The 23,933-nt window shown below is 42.0% G+C and overlaps 3 protein-coding genes across 3 annotated transcripts; 1 reads left to right on the top strand and 2 right to left on the bottom strand.

The window, feature by feature from the left end:
* Window positions 1-862: 862 nt before the first annotated feature.
* Window positions 863-13,153, bottom strand: LOC105562767 (sodium-coupled monocarboxylate transporter 1). Its single transcript, XM_012013829.1, has 14 exons — window positions 12,528-13,153; window positions 7,886-8,078; window positions 7,381-7,540; window positions 7,236-7,301; window positions 7,100-7,151; window positions 6,951-7,018; window positions 4,093-4,247; window positions 3,874-4,014; window positions 2,706-2,930; window positions 2,155-2,338; window positions 1,979-2,065; window positions 1,736-1,899; window positions 1,494-1,652; window positions 863-1,420 (listed from the first exon to the last, which is right to left on the bottom strand). The coding sequence occupies exons 2-14, from the start codon at window positions 8,071-8,073 to the stop codon at window positions 1,300-1,302; spliced, it is 1,770 nt and encodes a 589-aa protein (XP_011869219.1). The 5' UTR covers window positions 8,074-8,078; window positions 12,528-13,153; the 3' UTR covers window positions 863-1,299.
* Window positions 4,826-5,663, top strand: LOC105562766 (probable glutamate--tRNA ligase, mitochondrial). Its single transcript, XM_012013828.1, has 4 exons — window positions 4,826-4,901; window positions 4,958-4,980; window positions 5,107-5,302; window positions 5,376-5,663. The coding sequence occupies exons 1-4, from the start codon at window positions 4,884-4,886 to the stop codon at window positions 5,646-5,648; spliced, it is 510 nt and encodes a 169-aa protein (XP_011869218.1). The 5' UTR covers window positions 4,826-4,883; the 3' UTR covers window positions 5,649-5,663.
* Window positions 13,154-14,015: 862 nt separating the features above from the next.
* LOC105562765 (manganese-transporting ATPase 13A1) lies at window positions 14,016-21,711 on the bottom strand. Its single transcript, XM_012013827.1, has 18 exons — window positions 20,342-21,711; window positions 19,436-19,701; window positions 19,124-19,352; window positions 18,887-19,040; window positions 18,666-18,818; window positions 18,418-18,600; window positions 18,213-18,350; window positions 17,858-17,978; window positions 17,627-17,781; window positions 17,378-17,553; window positions 17,062-17,301; window positions 16,737-16,952; window positions 16,471-16,660; window positions 16,143-16,397; window positions 15,736-16,072; window positions 15,512-15,674; window positions 15,288-15,431; window positions 14,016-15,185 (listed from the first exon to the last, which is right to left on the bottom strand). Exons 1-18 carry the CDS (start codon window positions 20,606-20,608, stop codon window positions 15,078-15,080), a joined length of 3,495 nt encoding a protein of 1,164 aa, XP_011869217.1. The 5' UTR covers window positions 20,609-21,711; the 3' UTR covers window positions 14,016-15,077.
* Window positions 21,712-23,933: the final 2,222 nt, after the last annotated feature.

Raw genomic sequence — 23,933 nt, 5'->3', positions numbered from 1 at the left:
TCGCTCGCTCGCTCGCGCTATAACGTATTTGCGAGATCCGCCGTGCTGATGGACATATAATGCGACGTGTGATTGTAGGCCCGCCAATCGCGGCCGATTGTGCCCCTGAAGGCCCGCTAACTATCTCAAACTAGCCCCATTCAAGCCTCGCGACCTCTCTCTATCCACCTCTATCTGTCTATATCCATCTCTGTAGCCCACCACCTCAGCCACTCTACCCCTTTCGCTCTCTCAACCCCGGGTCTCTTCCGACCATCCCCTCCCCCTCCCCCCCTCCCTCCTCGGTTGGTCCGTCTCCAAAGCGAGCGCGAGCGCGCGAATCTACGCGCGTCGCGTCTCCGCTCCACCAGTTCCTCCGCGTTATACATACACATGTGCATACATATAATATATAGATGTATATACACACACATATATATATAGATGTAATATATATATAGATATAATATAAGCCACACGCGTAGGGCGTACGTGGAAATTCCGAATCTATCAGCCGCCCAGACGAATGCAAATGGCGCATGAAGCGCGCTTAATAAAGCCTGTACGCAACTTGCGAATCGCAATTTTCTTTAGGACGTGCTGCCCGTGACGATCACGCGTGGCCTCCGTGCGAAAAATTCCTGGGCTCTTTCGTGCAGCGAACGACGCGCGATTCATCGGGATATTAAATAAATGCATCATTTAGCGGCGGCTTTTCAGCGAATTCGTGTCTCGAATATAGCGGTTCGATCGCGCGGCTATTCTGTCCTCGAGCTCTATTTTTTTCGGCGGCTAAGTTTATATATAATTCAGTGATCGACGCAGAATCGATTGTCTTGCGCGCGGCAAGATCAAATTCGGCGGGTGCGCAAACGGCGAATGATTACATTAATGAGCATTTTATTATTTCTACTTAGTCTATGAAAAATACACATGCATGTATATTTACATACATACATATACATTGTATTGTCTATTACTATACGTATAGATACTCTGATATATATATATAAAAATATAATTTTACAATTTCTCTATTACGCACTTAGCTCAATGTGCATTTACACTTAATGTAAATTTACACACACTAAATTCAGTTGGTTCCGATTGCCCAAAATTGAAACACATTTTCACAATCGGAGATTTACTTTACACGCCCAATTAATTTCCATAAATGCATACCTCGAAAAAGAGCGAAAAAAAATGATCCGGTTATAAAAAATCTATAAAAAGAATTTGAAAATCTCGCAATCGCGCGGTTTAACATATCCGTCGGTTATAAGCACGACGATACGTTTGCTCTTTGTTTCCTACAGAATGTCAGGTTGCAATTTTCGGTGAATAAACCGGTAATAAATTTACCGATACTTGCAAATCGGTCGATCCCGACCCAGGCGGTCCATCTACCTCTGTTTGATATTTTGGTCGTGTTGGTAACCACCTGTAAATCAAAAGTGACGGTCCTTCCGTTGTAATAAAAGTCGCAATAAAAAGTTTCTAAACGAGTCGATTACCTATGAATCACCGGAGAGAGCAAATTCCTGTCGATCGATGAAGGATCTCGCGCACCTGTCATCCAGGTGACAATCCCACCTACTACAAGTACCACTAGCGTGCCAATAGGAGCGACCCAGTGGTAGGATAACCGATACAAAGGGAAGACGTCGTCCTCGCTGCACAACGGACACACTCGGGTCAGTTGGAATCGATGCGAGATAAATTAGGAACGTTAATTGAAACAAAAATAGCGGCTTACTTGGACCATTCGAATTGCTTCAAGAAAGCTTGGCTGACATTTCCCGCACACTGCGGCACTGGAAGTTTCTTCGGTAACACGAGACCAGAACCGATAGCCGCATTCGCACCGAAACTGACCCATCCGGCCATCGTGAATCCGGCAATAGCCCCGATAAAGGCACCCTGCACAAAATAGACACGCGCGGAATAAAGCTTGCATGAAAAGTAATTTATTCGCTCGATAGTTGATTTTGTTTCGCACCTTGGAATTTGCCCACGGAAACAAGATTCCCAGAGTGAAAACGCCAAAGGAAGTCCCGGCAGCGATGGCAGCCAAACTATTCGTTACCTAAGTCGCGACAATAAAAAATATAACGTTTTGACGTTTTATAACAGAATTGCAATGAAATAATAACAACGTGACATCCGGTCACTCACGGCTAGAACTCCTCCTAGCTTCTCGATCAGGAAGAGCAAGCACAGCGCCAGCAAACCGAACAGGATGACAAGGGTTTTCACGAAAATCGTGGAACAACGATCGTTGGGCTTCATTTTGAAGCAACCTTTAACGAAGTCCTCCAAAATCACAACGGACGTTGAGTTGAAGCCCACTGATAATGAACTGCGGGAAAAGGACAGTTGTAACATTTGTTTGCGGTGGATTAACAAGTAAACGTTATAAACATTGCGATTCACGTCTAAATAAAGATTATTTTCGTTCTTGTATTTTTGTGAACAGTGTAGGTGAGCTTTGCTTTTCTTTGTCTTATGTTCGAATTACAAGTACAAAAACTTGGGACAAGATAAGCAATTGTTTCGCTTATGTGCTGTTCGGTTGAATGCGCAAGAATTGCCCGATTATTAAATAAAATTTGTTCTAAGATGAATGTCTTTTGTAAATTTCTATAAATCGTTATTCGAAACTCGATCTGCCCCAGTAGATGAATATTATACATTTCATTTAATTATATCAATTCGATCTCTAATACCTGAGCGCAGCGCCAAAAATACCGGAAATAAAAAGGCCAGGTATCCCATGCAAATGATGGGCGATCTCCATGACATAAGCCGGCAACAGTTGATCGTCGGCCGTAATTAAGCCGGAAGCTCTTGGATCGCATTTCGGTGGCGACCACCAAGCGAGAAGGACCAGTCCGCACCAACAGCATATTGAAACAAACAACATTATGCTGACGGTAAATATCGCGATGGATCTGTAATCGAGATATATGTAAAGATTTGCGACATTGGCTATATTAATTAATATACACATAAATATAAACGATACATATACATATTGTATTTCTACTCTCTATCATCTCTTATAATCTGTAGCATAAAACTGCGCGGAGGGAATTTTCTCTTAAAACTTATATCCTGAAAATCATGCAATCGTGGGACAACGTGGCACTTCCAGGAATTTTATGAGAGTTTGGAAATTTTACTAGTAAAATGTAGACAGTTGAAAAATTTGTGTTAAATTTAACAGATATCACATGTCCCAAACGGTCCACACAAATTTTTGTGTTAATTTAACGTAATATGGATATCTTAAATAATCACACTAATATTATGTTAATATTTTAACACAAAATTAATGCAGATCTCAAAATAATTTGAAATAAATTTTGTGTAAAATTAATATATTTATAATGACAAAATAAATTTTAAAAATGTAATTTTTACATTTTACAGATGTAATAAGTCAAATGACGGCTCGAAATCACTCTCGCTTATATTATACAGAATAAAATCAACAGTTTATTCTGTATATTTTGACGGATAAATTTTGTTACTAATAAAATAGAACATACGTATTGTGTCAGATTAAAAAATAAGTACACACTGTGTTATTTTAACATTTCTTTTCAGTTATTTTAATAATTTTACATTTGAGGTCAATTAACGCAAGAGCGGTATGTTAAATTAACACGTGAATGTGTTAAACATTTAACACGAAAATTTTAACCGGCATTTTTTTTAAACAAGAAAACAAATTTTTTAACTGTGCATGTTAAAATTTTCAAACAACTCTCGTGAAGTTTAAAATGCCATGTTGTCCCACGATTGCACGATTTTCGGGGTAAATTTTAAAAGAAAATTCTCTCCGTGCGCCGTTATTAAAACGTTACTACGATCATCAGTATACTCACTTACAATTGAGATATTTTCGTGCTTCTCAACGATTTGTATCGTTGGACCATAGTTTGATTGACAGCGATATAAGCGGTACAGTACAACCAAGAACCAATCAGTACTGTCCAAACGGTGTGCCTCGTGAATGGGGATGGATCGAAGCTGTACATCGTAAGGGTGTACGATAGAATGTTCGAAATAGGCTCGCGCGAAATAATTAATCGTTGTCAGAGTTCTTACTTGAAAAATTCGATGCGATTGGCATCGGCGGCCCTGCTCCAAATTTTAGACACTCCGCCCATTTGATAGGTTCCTAAAGCGGTAACTGAGATAACCGCCGCTATCATCACGCCAACTTGTAGCGCGTCTGTCCAAACCACCGCTCGGATGCCACCCTAATGGAATCAAAAGACGGACAAAATGCCTTATTTCTAGAAGCCCGGTCAGCAAAATGTTAGCGAATTGGCATCAAATTGGCAACAGATTCATCAGAAACCCACACCAAAACCATAGCCATCCGCGTCCGCATTTGGCTTTTGTTTTGGCAACGGAGTTTGTAAAACATATGGCAATATGTCGAATATATCAATTTCTGTATGCAATCTGCAGTCTTTCTGCCTTCAAAATTTGCAGTGGGCATTTGATGAAATCTGTTCCGACGGAGTTCACTATTTGGGAGGTGGACGTTTTCGAATTTGTCGTTCAATTTTACTTGATTTACTCCACATGTTTATCCACGCGTTTAACCAGTCAGCTTGCGACGACAAGAGTCGTGGTAAGTTAAGAATTCGACTATTTGATTCGGATTACATGCGATTTCCTTTATCTCCCGATAAAAAGCGACATTTTCGTGTGGTTATCTCGCATCCTTACTCGCCCGTTGCTTGTTTCAGGTGACTTGCATTTAGGAGGATTGCGTACCGTGCTGTACAACTATTTGTTCGCACGTAGCAACAACGGCACGTTTATTTTGAGGATCGAGGACACCGATCGGACAAGAACGGTTCCCGGGGCAATAGAGAGACTCCAGGATGATTTGCTATGGGCAGGGATTATACCCGACGAAGATCCTACCAGAGGTGGCCCCGTTGGCCCTTACGTGCAGTCGTCAAGGCTCGAATTGTACAAGTAAACTTGCCATCTCGTAATCATTCCAATCTTATGTACATAGGACGATAAGAGAGTGTGTATCGTCGCAAGGCAGCTCCTGCTATAATAATTTCAATGCCAAGTTGCCTTACTCGTTATTTCTAGAGAGCAGGCGCTTAAACTCTTGGACAATCAATCCGCTTATTACTGCTTTTGTACGGAGAAAAGACTGGAATTGTTGAGGAGAGAGGCTATAAAGTGTGGACAAGTACCTAAATATGACAATAGGTGTCGACATTTTACCAAGGATCAAGTAAAGGAAATGCTCTGGAAAAATATCACTTATTGTATTAGATTTAAGGTATTTAAGGTCTCTTCTAAACTTATAAATGTTGCATATCTCGCAATATAATTGTTGCATATCTCGCAATCAGTTGGCGTCCACACCGGCGGCCTTTCACGACATAGTTTACGGCGACGTGTTGCATGATCTTACCAAGTCCGAGGGAGATCCAGTTATCATAAAATCAGATGGCTATCCCACTTACCATTTTGCAAATGTAGTCGATGACCATTTTATGGAAATATCTCGTGTCTTACGGGGTGTTGAATGGCAAGTTTCTACACCTAAGCATATTATGCTTTACAAGCTATTTCACTTGAGAGAGAGAGAGAGAGAGAGGACAATTAAATTCTTACAAAATTAAGTTAAGAATTCGACTATTTGATTCGGATTACATGCAATTTCCTTTATCTCCCGATAAAAAGCGACATTTTCGTGGCGGTGTTGCTTATTTCTGAAGAGTATGATAACGGCGAATGCTTTTTCGAGTGCTCGCAATTGCATAATAGTCCGCAGCACGCTCGCGCGTGCGCAGACAGCGTATAATAAACAAATTTGTAAAGAGCCACTCAACCACGATAAATTCTCATTAATACGAGATCCAACAAATTGCTCGGATAATTACAGGCGCGCGATCCCGCGATTAATCACTTCAGCGCCGGCTTTGTGATCCGCTGCTACGATAACATCCGCTCGACGTTCTCCGCGCCATTGTTTCCCCGCGCCATTGTCGGGCTTTCAGTTTCCGTCCATAAACATTTCCAGTACTAAGGCTCTCGCGTGAGATTCTTCACGGCATTGTCCACTCTCTCTCTCTCTCTCTCTCTCTCTCTCTGAAAATTGTTTCCTACGGTAGACCGTGTCCGAGGAACTCCAGCCATTCCGCGAGAATTTGGCGAACGAGCCTCCCCCCCGGAAAATTAGCTTAGGCCTCCGTTTCCCCGGCCGCCCACGGCCGTTTTCATCGTCCCCCGCGTATACCGCTCTCGACATTCAAGTACGATCGTCGATATGACAATCGTTGCGATCATTTGTGCAGTCCTCGTGAGATCTTTCTTAATTTTATGTACAGTCTTATTCGTTAATACCTGGACCTCAGTTCTACTGGGATTCACATTTTCATAATCTTCATTCCCATCTATACATCGACGAGTTTCAGGCTGTAGTCCACACCATCCTTCCATAGAAGTCTGTGGTAGTATATACATACAGCCTGAAACTCTGTGATTTGTATAGATGGGAAAAAGGATGATAAAAATCCCGGTCCAGGCGTTAATGAATAAGACTGTACAGTCGTGGTCAGGAAGGTTGCCCGACGTTTTACGATAAATTTCGGAAAAACGGTCTGTTATGCGAGAGACTATAGCTTTTGCTCACGGATATGCGCAGTGACGTATTATTAGAGCATAGGAACGATATGTACGAATATCTGTGCAACGATAGCTACGAATATCCTGAAAACTTATTGTAGAACGTCGGACCACCTTGCTGACTACGACCTACGAGATAAGTAAAAGATAGAACATCAGATTAGACTAGAGACCCTGTAATCAGAGACTGGCCATAAGAGTTCGTCAAATTCCTGCGAGCAAGAGAGAAACATAGGCTATCTCGCTCCTCTACGATCGTAGGACTGCGATCTAGATTAGACGAAGTCACGACTTACCAAGACGGTGTAGAAAACGCAGACGACGCATACGATACTTCCAATCAGATGTATATTGATGCCGCTCACTGTAACGAATTAGCAAAAAGTTGAATAAAAGCAGGTTAGAATGTGAACGTGAATAATGAATATACAGACTAAGAAAATACCTTGATTTAGCGCCAGCGCGGGAACATAGACCACGATCGATTGATAAAGGATCTGAAATCAGTCGGTTCTTATTCTCACAACTTTCCGAAACAGTTGTAAAAGCATCGTGAACGGGTGAGATTGTGTACCACTTACCACGTCGAATACGAACATTGTGGAAATCAGAATCCGCACGGCTCGGCTAAATCGAATTTCCAAATACTGAAAGGAGAGTATTTACCGTGAAAAGTGTGCCTCGTTGGGAGGCGCATTAAATGGAATTAAACAAATGGGGACGAACCTCGTAAACGGAGTTGAGTTGCAGAGTAGTAAATACAGGCAGGTACACAGTAGCGACCGTGATACCGGCGAAAAGAATCGAGAAGATCGTGATCCAATATTGCGTGCCGAAGTTGTAGATCTCCGCCGGAGTGCCCAAGATCGTCACGCCTGATATGAAGCTACAGTTATCGGAACTGAATTAAATATTCTGCATGGCTAATCAATTAAGCCCGAATCGAACGATAAATGTCGATAAGCGAATTTTTATGCAACGTCATTTAGAATCGACACAAATACCGCTCGTAAAACGGTAAACATTAAAATCAACGTCGCGAATGTTGAAAGAGTCTTCGTTCCGAATCGAGGTACAGAATTTGCGGTTGAAAAAGAATTTCTTAACGGTCGCAGTTTCCGCCTTTCGGACGTTAACAAATTCCGCGATTCTTCCGTTTTTTCATCCGTTCCTTATTTCCTTTTCTCCTTTTAATAGTCTCAAATCCTGTAGAATGGCGAATCAAGCTTACCTGGCAACGAGGGAAGCGGATACGGGAAAGAGTCCTAAGCTCCTTCCTCCAAGCAGGTAGTCCTGCGTGCTTGACTTTTGCGCCCTTCTGAAGTGCCATAAGCCGGCTGCGGCAGACACGAGGAGCATAAGCGCAAACACCAGCCAATCGATCCAATGGAAGTATCCTCTTTCCGATACAGCTACCATCTTTACTGAAATCAAAGAGCCAAATATATCCATTGCTGAATTTGCATCGTGCCTAACTGAATTTTTCAGCGCGCGTGTATATCATCGCAGATACAATTTCACAATTGATATTCGTAGCATATCTTAATCACGGCCGGCGCATTAATTTACCGATTATATTTGGATACACGTTTTAGCATTTTATCTGTCTCTCAAGGATCTTTATACTTTACGTTTTTTAATATCTCAATGCTCTCCTAGTGCTCCTGTTCGCCAAACGCTGAGAACGTCGCTGCACGGAGAGAATTTTCCGAGGGGGAAACCGCTGACCAAAATCTTGTACACCAATGCCCACTAATGCCCAGTGGGCATTACTTTATCTTATTATTTTCTTTTATTTCATTTATCTTGTTTTATCTTATAATCCTTATGTAAAAAAGGTATTGCGAGTTCATTGTTGTCGCTTTTCCGCGATGCCGATTGGCTCTCTCGAAACTCGATTTCGATCCCTATCTAAAAAAGGCATTGCGAGTTCATTGTTGTCGCTTTTCCGCGATGCCGATTGGCTCTCTCGAAATTCGATTTCGATCTTGTTGCGAGTCGATTCTCTTCGACTCGCGAAGCGCGCGCTTGTGTTGTTCTAGTTTTATCTTATTTTATCTTTATAATGTCCCAGCAAGACGTAATGCCCAAAAAATGCCCTAGTAATGCCCAGTAATGCCGCAAATCTGTACACCACAATGCCCTCAGCGGTTTCCCCCTCGGAATTTTCTTTCAAAATTTACCCCGGAAATCGTGTAATCGTGGGACAACGTGGCATTGTAAACTTTATGAAAGTTTTTCGAAATTTTATCATACATTTTATCAGTAAAATGTATACTAAGTATAATTACTATACTGAGAAAGAAAAACTGTTGAGTCAAGGAAATATTTCTTGATCCAACTATATGCTGCAGTCACGGGCTGTCAAACAAACATTTGTTAATTCACATAAACATTTGTTAATTAAAAATATATATTTAAATAAGTTATGTATGTCTAATTGAAAAACATATACAGTTGAATTGAAGAAATACTGTTAACTAAACATATTTAGCAATATCAACAATTTTTTTTTCACTGTAGCAAAAAGTATGGTAAAATTTCAAAAAACTCTCATAAAGGTCTTCGAAATGCCATATTGTCCCACGATTGCACGATTTTGCGGGATAAATTTTAAGAGAAAATTCCCACCGCGTACTTAAATAAATTTTACTTATTGCGAAAGCATCGATACGTCCCGCGAGCACAAAGTGAGTTAGCGTTTTGCGCTGCGTGCGACACTTGACTACTAATTTAATGAATGTCAATCTTAACTGATTATCTAATGGCGGATACCGAATCGACGAGATGTTTTAATTAACAATCTTGTTAATCGCGACTGCTTACAACGACAGAGGCTTCCGCGATAACCGCGCCGACTATTTCGGTCCAATACGAAAATATACCGAGGGAAAAAAAAGAAACTGTCGCACTTTTCCGCCCAGTCTGAATCACGCATTGTATCTCTTTTAGATCAGCGTCAAAATTGTGAGTCGTATCTCAGATTACAAAGCCGGTGTGCACCGATATTTTTAATCCGCTAGTCCTACAGCAAGGACTATCGACTGGCGCGCCGCCAGGAATATTTCGCCCGGTTTTTATTCGGCCTGTGTCGTACAACGCGTTTGCTGACTAACGTCCATCTATGTATACAGTAATTAAGTGCTATCATTCGTGACAATAAAAGTGTATCAAGGATGTATGTCGCGTCGTCAATTGATGGCAAAGGATATCGCGACCATTATTATTAATGCCCGCTGCCGTTAACGTTTCCTTGTTAGAGAAGCCACTGACCTGTGACTTCTTCGCACGTGCTAGTAATTTGGTCTCGTTAACGTTGAATGACAATCGCGGCAGTTGCATAGCTCGCGCTGCCATCCCTGAAACCCCGCGCTTCCGTTTCGCACCAACGAGCGGTGAAGTTTGATTAAAATAGATAACGTTCTAATCAGAGGCAGATAAGATTCTAATCAAAGGGATTTTCAGCCGATGACTGAAAGGCAAATGTAAAATAAAGGTCGCGAGAGGTACGAGTTGCCGCGCATTCCTATTTGTTATATTTAGATCTTTCTCTCGCATGCATTTTTGTATTCTCCACCGGCAGCCCGAATAATCCCATCAAGATTATTGCCACGGGGAACGTCGTGGACGGCGCTAGAAGGTACTTGACGGTCGACACTATTTCTGCAAAGTCACGTGCAATTCCGAGTTCAAAGTTCTGTTATTTTCCAATCAATCGCCAGGGTCAATTGCCGGAGTCGCGAGCGTTAACGAGCGAAAAGTAGTCCGCTGGTAAGCGGACCGTGAAACCATAGGCAGTTCTCATTACTGTTTTCAGTTGGAATTTGCATAGCTAATTAATATTCGAGTCGTCGAGGCTGCTCGATCGTGCGGCGACGTTTTTTCCCGAAAACCACACTTACTGCACGCTTCATTCAAACGATAAGATCTAATTGTTACGTTTCCCGTGAAGCCACATAGAGCAGCTCTCGCGAACGACAGCTCAGAATCTTGGACGAGAGAAGGCCGGGACTGATCCCATGCGTTATCGTCCTATGTAAAGTCCAATGGTCATGTCCGTCAATGTCGAGATAATGGAATTCGACAGTAAATTGTTAATAGACGACAGACGCGCGAATGAAGGGAACGTGCGCTTAGAAATTGGAGGATTTCATCGAACCTGGAATTTTCAACTTGGTTTCGCGATCGATGGGCACTTCCTGCTTCACGATTACTTCACGCAGCGTGCGCGGAACGGGCGTAATTAGTCGCATCAGCAGTGGATAATCGGCGTTTACCGACCACTACGGCCACGCGCGCGATAGTCGACGGACGATACACGTTTCTATAGTTATTAATAGTCATTCTTTATATCTAGCGTACTTGGTCACGTGGTTCGCGTCAACATTCGCGAATTGTTGCGCGGCAAGATCTTCAAGGAGTATCGAGACTGCAGCGATACGCACGGGCGGTTCTTAATCAACGATCGGTAAGTGCTGCGCGGATTCTCCTTTTGAATTTCCCTTGATTCGTTTCTGCGCGCAAACACAAACTGCTGATTTACGCGAGCTGCGCTCGTGAATGAGGCAACGTAAATTCTTTCGACGACCGGGCGTAGGTGAACGGAGCGCGTTTCACAGCCGCCTCTGTCCCGAAACTCGCACGTAAGATGGTCACGTAATGAGCAGCGTCTAAAATTCGCAAGCGTCCTATTTTTATCGAGGATTTTGCGAGAGAAACCACCTACGTTCTCGTCTCGGAAATTGTGTACAACAATCTGGATCTATTTCCCGCGCGGCTCGGCAAAAAAACCGGCTGACAAAAACCTCCGAATCATATCTAACCGGTTTGGTAGGAAAGACGGAAAATTTAGCGGCGATATTCGACGCTTAATGCACGCCCCACGCAGACGCGCTCGAGGAATCCCAAAAAACGATCTTCCATTCGCATTCTCTTTCTTCGTTGTAGGAATGTAGGCGAACGGAACGGATAGCAGAAAGGAATACAACCTTGGGCAAAATTATTAGGCAGCTTCATAATCATTGTACTGTACCGGGTCTATAAGGAAAGATTTTTATTCAAGAGAAACTAAAATTCATAAGGCTCTGACGTGAAATCACGAATACGAAGTAATAAAGGATGTAAGAGCCAAGTAAGATGTAAGAGCAGTATGTAACAAGTGGCGAGAAATCAGATCTAACAGTTGTGGCAAATTAAATCAATTTGACCGCCGCTGGTAAAGCGCTGAGAACCTAAATTCTAAGATACTTAGAACACCCAATGTATTATAATATTATATACATATACGTATATATCCTTCATTACATAAGCTAAACTTAACTGTGTTTATTGAGATGTGAGTTTATTGAGAACATATACCAAAAGATATACCGTTCGCAGAGTCAAATTATAAAATGCGTGTACACGTGAGCACTGTGGTTGCCGGGCTCGAACATTTTAGTTTTCAAATTTATCGCGAAAAATTTACCTCGGCCAGGGTTTGAACCTGGACCTCCCTCTAACTCGGGCGGGCGTCTCACCAATTCGACCACCGGGGCATGTGGTAATATTTATCGCAACAAACAGTCTAAAGTTATTTCACGAAAGTCATATATCGTGACTAAATTCGAAATAGAACTGCGCGCCGACATAATTGTCGGTCTTACAATACAGAACAAATATTAATACCCTTTATTGCCCTACCTCCCTCCGTATAACTTAATGAAAGTGCTTAATAACTTAATGAAGCATTTTACGAGTTTTTTTTTTAATTTGACCATACATTTTACTGGTGAAATGTGTGGCAAAATTTCAAAAAAATTTTCAGAAAACTCACAAAATCCTTCGAAATGTGTAAATTCCAAGAGAAAGATGAAATTGTTGGGCGCACTAACCTTGGAGAGAAAACCGAAGCTCGAAACTATCTCATCCCAAGTAGTCCGAGTCTAGATCTCTGTTATACCGGGTTCAGCGCATCGCGCACTACTGTGCCGCGGCGGTGTTTTCAAAAGCCGGTGACCAGTTCGTCCTTCACAAACAGTAAACTGTCCTTTTTCTCTCAATAAATCTTCCGTCCTCCTATTCTGTCTCTTTCCCTCTCTTCCTCTCTCTCTCTCTCTTTTATTCTTCCCTTCGAAAGTTCGAGTTTCTCTTTTCTCATCGATCATTCGCGAATCACAACGTGACGGTTTTCGCAGTCTCATCAGACGAACGGGGGACAGCGGGGGAGAGAGAACGCGAAAATTTGACTCCGCTCGTAGAGGGAATTTGCCGACCGGATATCCCAGTCTCACGCGGCGAGGTTCCGTCGGGAACTCCTGACCGTTCGATTCCTCACGAGGCACATGGCGCCAAGTTTCACCGCGCGGTGACGCCAAGCGTAAGTGCTCCGAGTGCTCCCGAGCGGTGACATATGCTCTCCGCCGTTCCTCTATGCCGAGCGCGTGGACGTCGACCGGCCTATCATGCGTGGAAGACGAGACTGCGGCCGCGGCGTAGACCAGACGCGCCCGTAAGCGACGACCGCGATCGACTGAGCGCGGCACGACGGCGTTAGCGATTACGTCGCGGGACACAAATCGCGCGTGCTTTCGCTAAAAAAAGGCGTCATTGACAGTGGCACAGTCAGCGTTCGCCCGAGGCACGACTAGCGCGCGGCAATTTAAGCGTTATCGATCAAGAGACTGACCAGACCTTCGCTCGTAGTTACTTGCGAGTCCCTAAGGCTCCTTTCTGATCCCCACACAGGTCTATTAGGCCTGTGACGTCAGTGCGGCGAGAACAATCATGGATTCTCTTTTCTTTTTTTTACGCGTTAAGACATTAACTTTACATGCAAAATCGTATGAATATTTAGCTGGTCAAACGTACTGGAGTTTTTTTTCTAACTTTTGCGCTAATAAATGCATTGTATAGTTGAGTCTGCGCGTGTCGACGTCCACTGACAAAAATAACTATGGCTATGGCGAAAATTTATGAACCGAGACGAGAGTCTTCGGAATCCTCGCCGGGCTATTATCGAATCTGCGCGCTGGTGTGTCGAAACTCGAAAGAAATGAATGTATCTCGATGTGAATCGTGACGAAAAAAAAAATTCCTCGCTTCTGACGTCATTTCAAAATGGCTGCATCGAGGAAACTGGGACCAATAAGGTTGTGCAATTTTGAGTACGCAAATCTGTCGACACTAAAATACAAAATGATAACCCCGGCGAATATGGCGAATAATCGTAAATAATTCTCCTCTTGTGACGTCGATATAACTTCGCCTACGGCAAATCTCATTCGTGGCAATGAAATAATTAATAAATTGGATGAACTACGTCAATTAAGTTGAGCTCTTTTCACGCGTCTGTTAAAATCACTTTGAAAAAGGAAAGAATATTTCCAACAATTATTTTTATTAGTATTATTATAAATGTACAATATTATACAACTATGCTTAGTCCGAATTCGAATAAAGAAATATCCTTTCGCTTCACCTCGCAGATCTGTCTGAACGTGACATGAAAATTAATTGCACACCTCAAATAAAATTTGTAAACTGAAAAGACGTGCAATTATTTGCTTCATTCGCAAACGCGAAAACGTAAGATTGTAACGTAACATGATCGAAGTGGAATGCAATTGTGTTGTATAAAATTGCTACGTACAACTGTGTCCCATATCGCAGTTAGGAAGTTATTCGCGTAAGCACTTCATGTGTCGTTCATTTAATCACGAATGAGATCCAATTACAATCCACCGTTTTGTGTACGTGTCTGTATAAAAAATATATATGCGTATGTAGCGCGCGCGCGTGTGTGTGTGTGTGTGTGTAAATTATACAAATTTGAATGTATAACATGTCTGTGTAAAAGACTTACGTCAAGTGTGAATGTGAGAGAAAAGTAGAACCGTTTATCTACAAATTATGTACATGAGTACGCGCACCTTTTCAAAAGCGATCAATATTTGTTGTTAAATGTTGTCGAAATTGCGAAAATTTACGACATAATGTTTTATAGCTGTAAATAAATAATATATAATTTTATAGTACATAAAGGCAATACTGACTTGTGATCATCGAAATAATTATCAACGATTATCAAGCATCATTAATATCTTCATCGACAATAAATAATGATCGCCGGAGCGCTTGTTTCTTGTTCCACGGAGAAAAAGTTGACATAGAGTGAACAGTTAGGCGAGTAATGATTGAATGCACATAGTTATATTTTCACATTACATTTTCATACACAACATACGAATAGACAAAAACAAAAAAAAACCGTTTCGACATAAAATACAAAATGCAATTTGAGATAATAATTCACATGTATTCACAGGTACATCATCGAGCCTTAAATACAAAAATTGTCAGCTCTTAACGTGGAACAAGATTAGTAACAAAAGTTACGTACAAAAATCTTTGATACAGTCTGTAATCGATAAAAGGTAGTTTCATCACAGTTTGTGTTGTGTTCCCTCGCCAAAGAGCAATAAACAAGCTCTGTCGACTATATATGCGAGGACAAAATCCGCGACTAGTATTTGAACCAGTGTCGTACGGAACTGCAACATGCAAGGGTATGTAAATAAAATGTACGTCAGGCAAATTCAACGGTGAATAAATTGCGATAAGCTTAATCATATATCTCGTTACGTAAAACTTACTTGGCTTGGAAAGTCTACAATCTCGAACTGCACCGCCAAATCCGGCATAAATCCACAAGCCAGCAATAAGATAACGGTGAAATTGACTACGAGACTTAACAAAAGTGCCTTATGTTGTGTCAAACTTTCCATGAATGGCTGGCCCTGTCAGTACGCGAGACAATTAGCGTTTATTGTCAATGACGTCGCGTTAGCGGGATGATAAAATATAAGGGTCAACTTACTCGATAATTTATAGCAAAAGTAGAAACCTGAAGAGACATCGAGATTATGTACACAGTACTGTTAATTAAATTCGCCTCAAAGGGTTCTTCCTCGCTGCTGTCATTTTCTCCCAACGAATTCACCTCTTTGGAAGTATTCAGGATGGCTGCCAACTTATCGTCCCTATAAAAGAAGTAATTTGAAGAGCACGGTCGAGTGATTCCATTTAACTTGCACAACTCACTTCGGAGATAAAATGGTAGCTTCTTTCACCACGTAGACGAGGCAGATGAAATGTACGGCAAACTGCAATAATACAGTTGCGATGGTGTACAAATTGAAGATATTTGGTAGCGGTCTTTGCTGCGACAGAGTTTTCAGCGGTTTCGATCGTGAGATGAAGAGGAAGCATGCCGCTAAAAGGACACCTTGCAAAGTCGCCTGCGCGTCACTAAACTTGATTCCATCCAGATACAACACCGACTGGCTGTAGGCGAGTATCAGCGCATTCAGTGCCAGTATTTTGAACATCTGCAGGGTCGTGACCAGAGTGCAGCGTCCCTGCTTGATCACGTGACATACTGCAAGAAAACGAACACTTGTGTTTTCGAGGGAATGAATCAATTTTGACGATATCCCTGTGATTCTTACTGCATTGAATGGATGACTTTTTGCTGGTGAAGGGGGCCGCAATGGAAGCATCGCCAAGTTTCACGATCACGGACTGTTCCTGCACCTCGTTGTCAATCTCCTTCAGGATCTTCTGCAGCTTCGCGCGAGTGCTCACCGGGGCGGCTCTCGGATTGTTTTTTGGCCCGTTGTTCACGGGCGACAAAGTATCGTTCCTGGGATCTTCTCGTTTATCGGAAACCACTCTCTCGGGCGGACTGGACAGAATTGCGACACCTACCCGGGGCGGGGGGGAGGAGAAGAAAAACGGGTACTTCCAACTTTTACCATATCTTCTTCGTCAACTTACCCACTTGTGCGTGTTTCAAAGCTCCGACATCATTCGTTCCGTCACCGCACATCAATGTCGTATAGCCTAAAGATTGTAACGATACGATAATGAACTCTTTTTGCTTCGGTGCGCATCGTGCGAAGATCACGACGTGAGGCAAGAGCCGTCGAAGAAGTTCCCGTTGCTTCTCCTTCAGATACGATAAACCCTAGAAAAGTTTATTGTGCAGTAACGAACGAGCATTGTAATTCTGAGATTGGCAGAAAGTTTTTTTATCTACATACTTCACCCGTTACGCAAAGCGCATAATCCCTCCAGATCTCTTTGTGCCATTCAATATTGTCCGCGCTCAAAGGAAGCTGCGTCGTCTTGTTTATGCTCTCCCAGAACCATTCGCCATCATCTTCAGTCAGTACAAGTGTGCTAGGCTTCTTTGTGAAATGCAACTCGCGGCTTACATGACAAGCCGTCAACGGATTATCACCCGTTATCATCACGACCTAAATAATTATTAAATTCCTTTCAGTTTCTAATAATTGTGCGAAAATATTTTATTTCGAATACATTTGCATGTATCGCGATGTCTCAACAATAGCGTCGTGCACGTACCGAGTGCGATGAATTGACGATCTCTTTGATAACGGCTTTCGAGTCAGGTTTGAGAGGGCAGCTGATGATGACGAATCCCGCAAACGTGAGATTGTTTTCTAGTTTTTCACGAGACAATTCTCTCAAATCTTGAGAGGATAAACTACCGGTAAGTTTTCGATATCCCAAAGCGAGCACTCTTGCGCCGCGACGTGAAAGAGCCAAGTAAGTTGAATCGTAATTTTCCGGCACGGAAATTAACTGAAACGGCAGATTACACCGATAACTATAAACATCAAAATTAATCAAAGTTGTAGACAAATGTTATTTCGCTCACCATATTCTTCAGAGTTTCCGGCGCACCTTTTACCGTAGCCATGTAATGCACTTCCGAAGCTCCAGGAAGATTATATCCGGCCACGACGCACATTCTTTTCAGAGCCGATGAAAAATGATACCTTTGTACGATCTTCAGTGCTGGAGATTTGCCCTTTTTAGGAATTACAGAATCACCTAAAGGAAACGTCAGCGTGAAGTAATGCGTCAACATTCCAGCGTTTTGTATTGTTCGCAAATTTATACCTACTCTTCGTGAGATTCCAATTAATAGCTTTGAGAGTGGCCTTCTCTAGCGGATCCCCGACGATACCGTCATCTAATTGAACAAGAGAATGACACGTGGCGAGCACTTGAATGCTCTCCAAAGGTGCATCTGATATTTGGATCACGTCCGACTTGCCGCTTCAAAAGAAAAAGATTAAAGTCTAATAGCCCGAAAGATTATGCAAGCGTAGTAAAATGGACAGTAGTTTCTTACTCGATACCCGCAATACCCTCGACCACCAAGTTATCGCTGGTTAGCGTACCGGTCTTGTCGAAACAACAAATGTCGACTTTGCCAGCGAATGGAATTCTAAATGGTTCTGTACAGAATACACCTGCGAATAGACGAGACATTGTAATTTTTATGCGTATTTGATTAGTAAAGTTTCCTGTTATGAGACAAGATCCTAATATGAGATGGCGGAGTTGCTGCTAAATAGGCATCATCGAAAAAAGTGATTGAATTTGGATGTTGAAAACCTGTTATCTCATATTAGAAACTATCTCATAATAGGGGGCTTTCCTCTACGATTGAGCCTTCGGCAAAGTACGAATCTTGTCTTAAGTACCTAATTTAGCCAGAGCTACCAGAGATGTATTTACAGCCAAAGACAATTCTATAGGTAACTCTGGTGGTACAACAGATGTCAAAATCAACGTGCATTCCAAAAATAGTTTGTACTTGTTCCTCGTAGGATCCTCGCTGCCTAAAACCGAAATTTGCGCGACGTATTAACTTCATCATCCCCACCTTTATGCGCAAGATCGAATTACCTTTGATCCAGACATACGCTGCGGCAGCAATTGCAAAAATAAGCAAGAATAGAATGAAGCCAAAAGTTTCCAAGTTATTGGCTGTAACGCGTTTAACGCCGAACAGTATCGTTCTCAGAAGTTTGCCCTGTGACGTGGAAAAGCCGGTACGCAATACGTAGGCAACACATCCGTTATCGGTTGCTGCAACATCGCGCGTTTAATATCGTAAGGTGAGCGAGAACATCGTAGAAATTTGTCGACAATACCTCGAAGACCGGGGGTATTTTTGTTAGGTGGTGTATGCTGTACAACTTTTGTACCACCGAAAAGCACGTGAAGCTTATCATCTCCCTCGATATCTACATTTCTATTTCCATCAATATCTTCTATAGGTTCTTTCATTTGAGGTACAGATTCACCTATACATTTCCAATCGCTATAATCATACGTTCGTGATTTAAGCGTCATAGTAGCGTGTTTAAAGTACCTGTTAACATGCTTTCATCAACCACGCACGGGCCTCGCAAAAGCAACATGTCGCATGGCACCAAGTTATCATGTTGAGACCTCGTAATAGAGACAACATCCCCAGGAACTAATTGGTTTGTAAATAACAAGCGCCATCGCCTATTTCTATACACCTAAATGGAGAAAAGAATAAGAGTGGGTGAAATCCGTTAGAAATGATCAAGTTGCAAGCGGGTAGCAGCTTGTATTCCATTACCATTATCATGTACGGCTTATTGCCCATTTTACGAATCTCAGCCATATTTCTTAGTTGCTGTTGCACCAGGGTACACTCGAACATGATAAGCATGATCAGTGTGAAGATACTATAATACCAATATTTATCTAAGCACCAGAGTGCCACGCAGAATACTTGAAAGACGAAAAACGGAGCGATGGCGCGTTCTTTAAAGAGCTCCCAGAACTCGGGTACTACCATGTCCAACCTAGAGTAAAAAAAAAAGACATAAGTTTCAGCGATGTAAAAGGTGCCGTACATACCAGAAATAACTGCAAGTTCACATCGTACATGTTTTTCCCATATCTTTCCTCCGCTGCCTCAACTTCCTTTTGATCGAGATACCCCTTCCATTCGCAGTAATATTTCACGGTATGATCGGTCGGGAACTGCAGCCCTTTGAACGACTTCACATCCGAGTCCCAGTAATACTTTGTCTTTTGAAAAATGAACCAAGGTTTCTGCTTATTTGTATGATGTAACAAAATCAGCTCCGAGCTCCCGTTGTTTGGGGTGGGGACTACTTTAACTATTCTGGCTTTGTACGGATCCTTTTCCTGCAAGTTCATTTACGGATTAGAAAAAAAGGAAGCCTCAGTCATGCTGCGATCTTCGAATAATGCGGACGCTTCCAATCTTGCGTTTTCTCTTTTTACAACGTGACTCACGTACTCTTGTTCCGATTTTACTGTAATGACCATCTTATAACTCTTACACGCACATTTTTAAGAACGTGCTCGAAAAGGATCAAAACCAATGGTCGAAACGTCGCACTATTAATATATATAAAGGTGCAATTTACAATCCATTTTTAATATAATTGTTTATAGAAGGTTCTAAATAGTACTATATAGTATATTTCTTTTAGCTTTTATTAGAAAGTATGATGTAAACAAAACGCCAGCGAAGACACGCTCAATGAAACTGTAGGAGGGCGATAGCGTCAGCGGCCAGTTAAGGTCGCCACAAATTTATTTATTAAAAAAAAAGAAATGTCGAACGAAAACAGAATGATGGAGTGACCACACGTTCAAGGTGTGTCTGTCGCGATATTCGAATGTGCCCGCCACGGCGCCACGTGACCGACCTAGCAGAAGACCGACCGTTCGAATGGCTGCCACGTTACGGGACATATTGGGGCCACGAAGAGCCACGTGCCCGTTATTTGAGCCAAATTGAAGGGCGATCGCGACTTACCGTGCTGCAGTTTAAGAACGTGTGAATGTGCACGGACCATTGGCAGCACAGACACAGAAAAATCTGTAGCACGCCGATCGCCGCGATGCCCACCAGGCCCGCGTCGTAGTACTCATTAACACCGTAAACGTAGATCCAACAGTAGATCCACATAGACTGCAGTGTCACGAAAGGCAGGATGTAACCGTTGAACATCCATTTGCGCGGATTGTGCAAGCTGACAGATTGCACGAGTTCGTCTACCCGTGACGAGGTCCCCGCCGCCATGATTACGCCGACAACGACTAACAAGTCGTCACAACGAGCGAGAAACGTTTTAACGTCCGCCGAACTTTAAGCACCATTCACATCAAGAGGGGTCCTCCCTTAAACGCGCGATCCGTTCGGATAAGGCGACGCGAACTAGGCGACTGCGTTTCGTACATGCGGAGAAGGTACGGGGAGAATGAACGAGCCGATCGTGCCGCAGGGTTATGTTAAAATCAATTGGAATGGATGAGAAGCAGAGAGCTGCCTGAGAGTTGCCACGGCCCAATTTTACGTGATCATCGAACGCGATGCGCCCTCTGCGTACATTGAAACAGTAGACATGAACTACGTGGCCAATGTCCACGTTTGGTCTAAGCTGATAACGCAGATGTGCACGTTATGGAATGTAGATAAAAACAGAGTTATTGATATTTCGTTATGTGAGCGAACGAGACAATAATAGGAGCGAGTAAGAGGAGAATAATAGCACCAGGAGCTCGATTCTTGAAACTATTCGAAGAAGAAACGTATACGAAAATTCTGCTCTTACAGAAAAGTTGCAAGTTGATTGGCTATTCGAATAGCTTTGACCAATCGACTTCCAACTTTTCTGTCGGAGCAGAATTTTCGTATACGTTTCTTCTTCGAATGAATTCAAGAATCGAGCCCCTGAGAGAAACCTGAGAGCGGCCACGCCGGCATTTTACTCGACACCGTTTTCGCTCGGCTGATTTTAGCGCCTCACGTCCATTGTTATTTTTGTAATTATTTCGCTACACCCATTTTCAAGTACTGCTGATAAAGTCTCCACTTGGTGCGTGTCCGTGCTACATCCATTTTTCAAACGAATAATACAGCGCCCAATTTTCGTTGTGTTCCATGCTGCATGCATGAAATGTCGATAACACGAGTGTGTTATTGATTTTTCGTCACAGGAGCGAGCGAGAAGGTATAAGTGATACTAACAATAAGTCAGTCATCTGATCGATGACTGTTAGTATCACTCGAAAAGGACCCAAAAGAATAGGGTCGAAACGTTGTGTAATGAACTAATCAAATAACTAGCCAGTTGGGTTGACTATAAGTTTTCCTTCTCAATTTCCCGTAATTAAACTTGTAGATTGTTTAATAAATTGAGGATCACAACCTGTATGGTCGAAACGTCGGATTTAAATAAAGAAACCATCTGCCAGTCTAAAGTCGTCTAACAATTCCTTTTATCATTAATCAACTACTGGCAATTCACATTCTTTCGTTGCTGATATATAAATTATATGTATAATTGCTAAATATATAAATTTGCTGACAAGCTACGTTGTACTCTTGTTGTCAACAAAATTTGTAGTATATTGTTCTCGATAAACTTGGTTATCTATGTATATATTTTATTATAACTTTGTATTTTCTAGTTATAAATGAAATGATGCATTTCTTTTGGATTTAAATTAATATTTTATCCGATAAAAACAGACCAACTTGTAGAGGCCCTCCACCACCCCCGCCGATTCCAATCGAAAGATTTATTCATAATCTTGATCTCAGGACAAAATCAATTTTCTCGGAACTTATCAATTAATGTCTCATAAACTAATGATCCGAGATAAGCGATTCTTATCTCGTTAGAAGCGCTGAAATCTCAGCTTTCCAACGAGACCAAGATCATCTTGCTACGATTTTTCTGCGCGACGATATTGATGATTATATTGACTCGTAATCTCGATCTCGGGACAAAATTAATTTTATTTTTAGAATTAATTAATGATGTCTCATAAACTAATGATCCGAGATAAGCCATTCTTACCTCGTTAGAAGCGCTGAAATCTCAGCTTTTCAACGAGACCAAGATCATCTTGCTACGATTTTTTTGTGCAAAGATATTGACGATTATATCGACTCGCGATCTTAATCCTGAGACAGAAGCAGCAGACGACGCGGCGCGCGGCGCGGCGTCCCGCGCGGCGATGAAGCCAGCAGACGGCGCGTATATGCGGCGCTGGCGCGGCGGTGTTTACTACCGAACCCGTGTGCCTCGTATGTTTTTGTGCCAGTTTTTTGGGGACGTAGTAGGCTCGCGTACTACTCGCGTAAAAACTTGCGCGGCCTTCACGAATGAATGGAGCGCGCGCGCCCGATTTTTAAAACGTTATAACTCGGCGAAAAATCGACGTAGCGACACGAACCAAAAACCAATCTTCTTCGTTTCGCATCCCGCAGATGTCTACGCTGAATATGTATGCCCTTATCATGAAACTTACACACAGCAATGGAATAAAAAGTAAAATGTTGAAATATAAATTATATGTATAACTGCTACATATAAAAATTGGCTGACAAACTATATTAGACTGTATAGTAAGTAAATTAAAGTTTGATTTTTATCATTAATCATACCAGTTTATTGACAAGCTTTATTTCTACTAGCACTTTGGTATAATTAAATGTATCAAGTTTCGTATCAAACTTGTATACTATTTACCGGCAAAAATTGTAGCACACACTGTTCTGGATATTCACCAGAAAATTATTTAAACATTCTTTTGTACATACAAGATTGCTCCGTTTATATCGGACAATCAATACGATTGCACTCTGATCAAATTAAACTTTGCATAGTTCTAGTTATAAATAAACTAATACCTTTCTTTTTTATTTGAATTAAATTTTAATTCAATAAAAACAGACCAACTTGTAGAACCACGACGCGATTTATAAAAGGTCTGATTTGGGGCTATAATTGGATTTAATACAATTGCTACTGATATACTTGATGTATATTAAAAATATTAAACATGATAATTTTATATATAATTTTCTAAGCGTGTTAGTATAAAACACAGTTGTTATAAAAGCAAACGAGACAGCAATAGGAGTGATTGAGATGAGAATAACAGCAAGCGACGAAGGCTCGAGGATCGGGATCGAGTCTTTCTTGAGAATCGCCGGGCTCGCATGTGTTATTTCATCTCGCTCGCTCCTATTACTGTCTTACTCGTTCTTATTGCCATTTCGCTCGCTCTTATACCTTCTCGCTCACTCATGTGACGAATAATTAATAACATTCTCGTGTTACCGACATTTCATGCGTGCAGCATGGAACACAACCAAACTTGCGTACTGTATTATCCATTTGAAAAATGGGCGTTGGACGGACACGCACCAAGTGGAGACTTTATCGGCAGTGCCTGAAAGTGGGTGTAGCGAAATAGTTCCAAAAATTAAAATGGGCGTAAGGCGCGGGAATCAACGGTGGTAGGAATAAGGTGGGGATGGCTGCGGTGTCGCGTACCTACATGTTAGGCCGGTTCTACATTGACCGTATCGACCAATGAGCGTTGAATTAGAA

This window comes from Vollenhovia emeryi, unplaced genomic scaffold, assembly GCF_000949405.1.
Source record: "Vollenhovia emeryi isolate VEMERY1.0 unplaced genomic scaffold, V.emery_V1.0 DF939183.1, whole genome shotgun sequence".
NCBI lineage: Eukaryota > Metazoa > Arthropoda > Insecta > Hymenoptera > Formicidae > Vollenhovia > Vollenhovia emeryi.
Note: the sequence above shows the minus strand (reverse complement) of the source record. Positions and strands in the feature narration are given on the sequence as shown.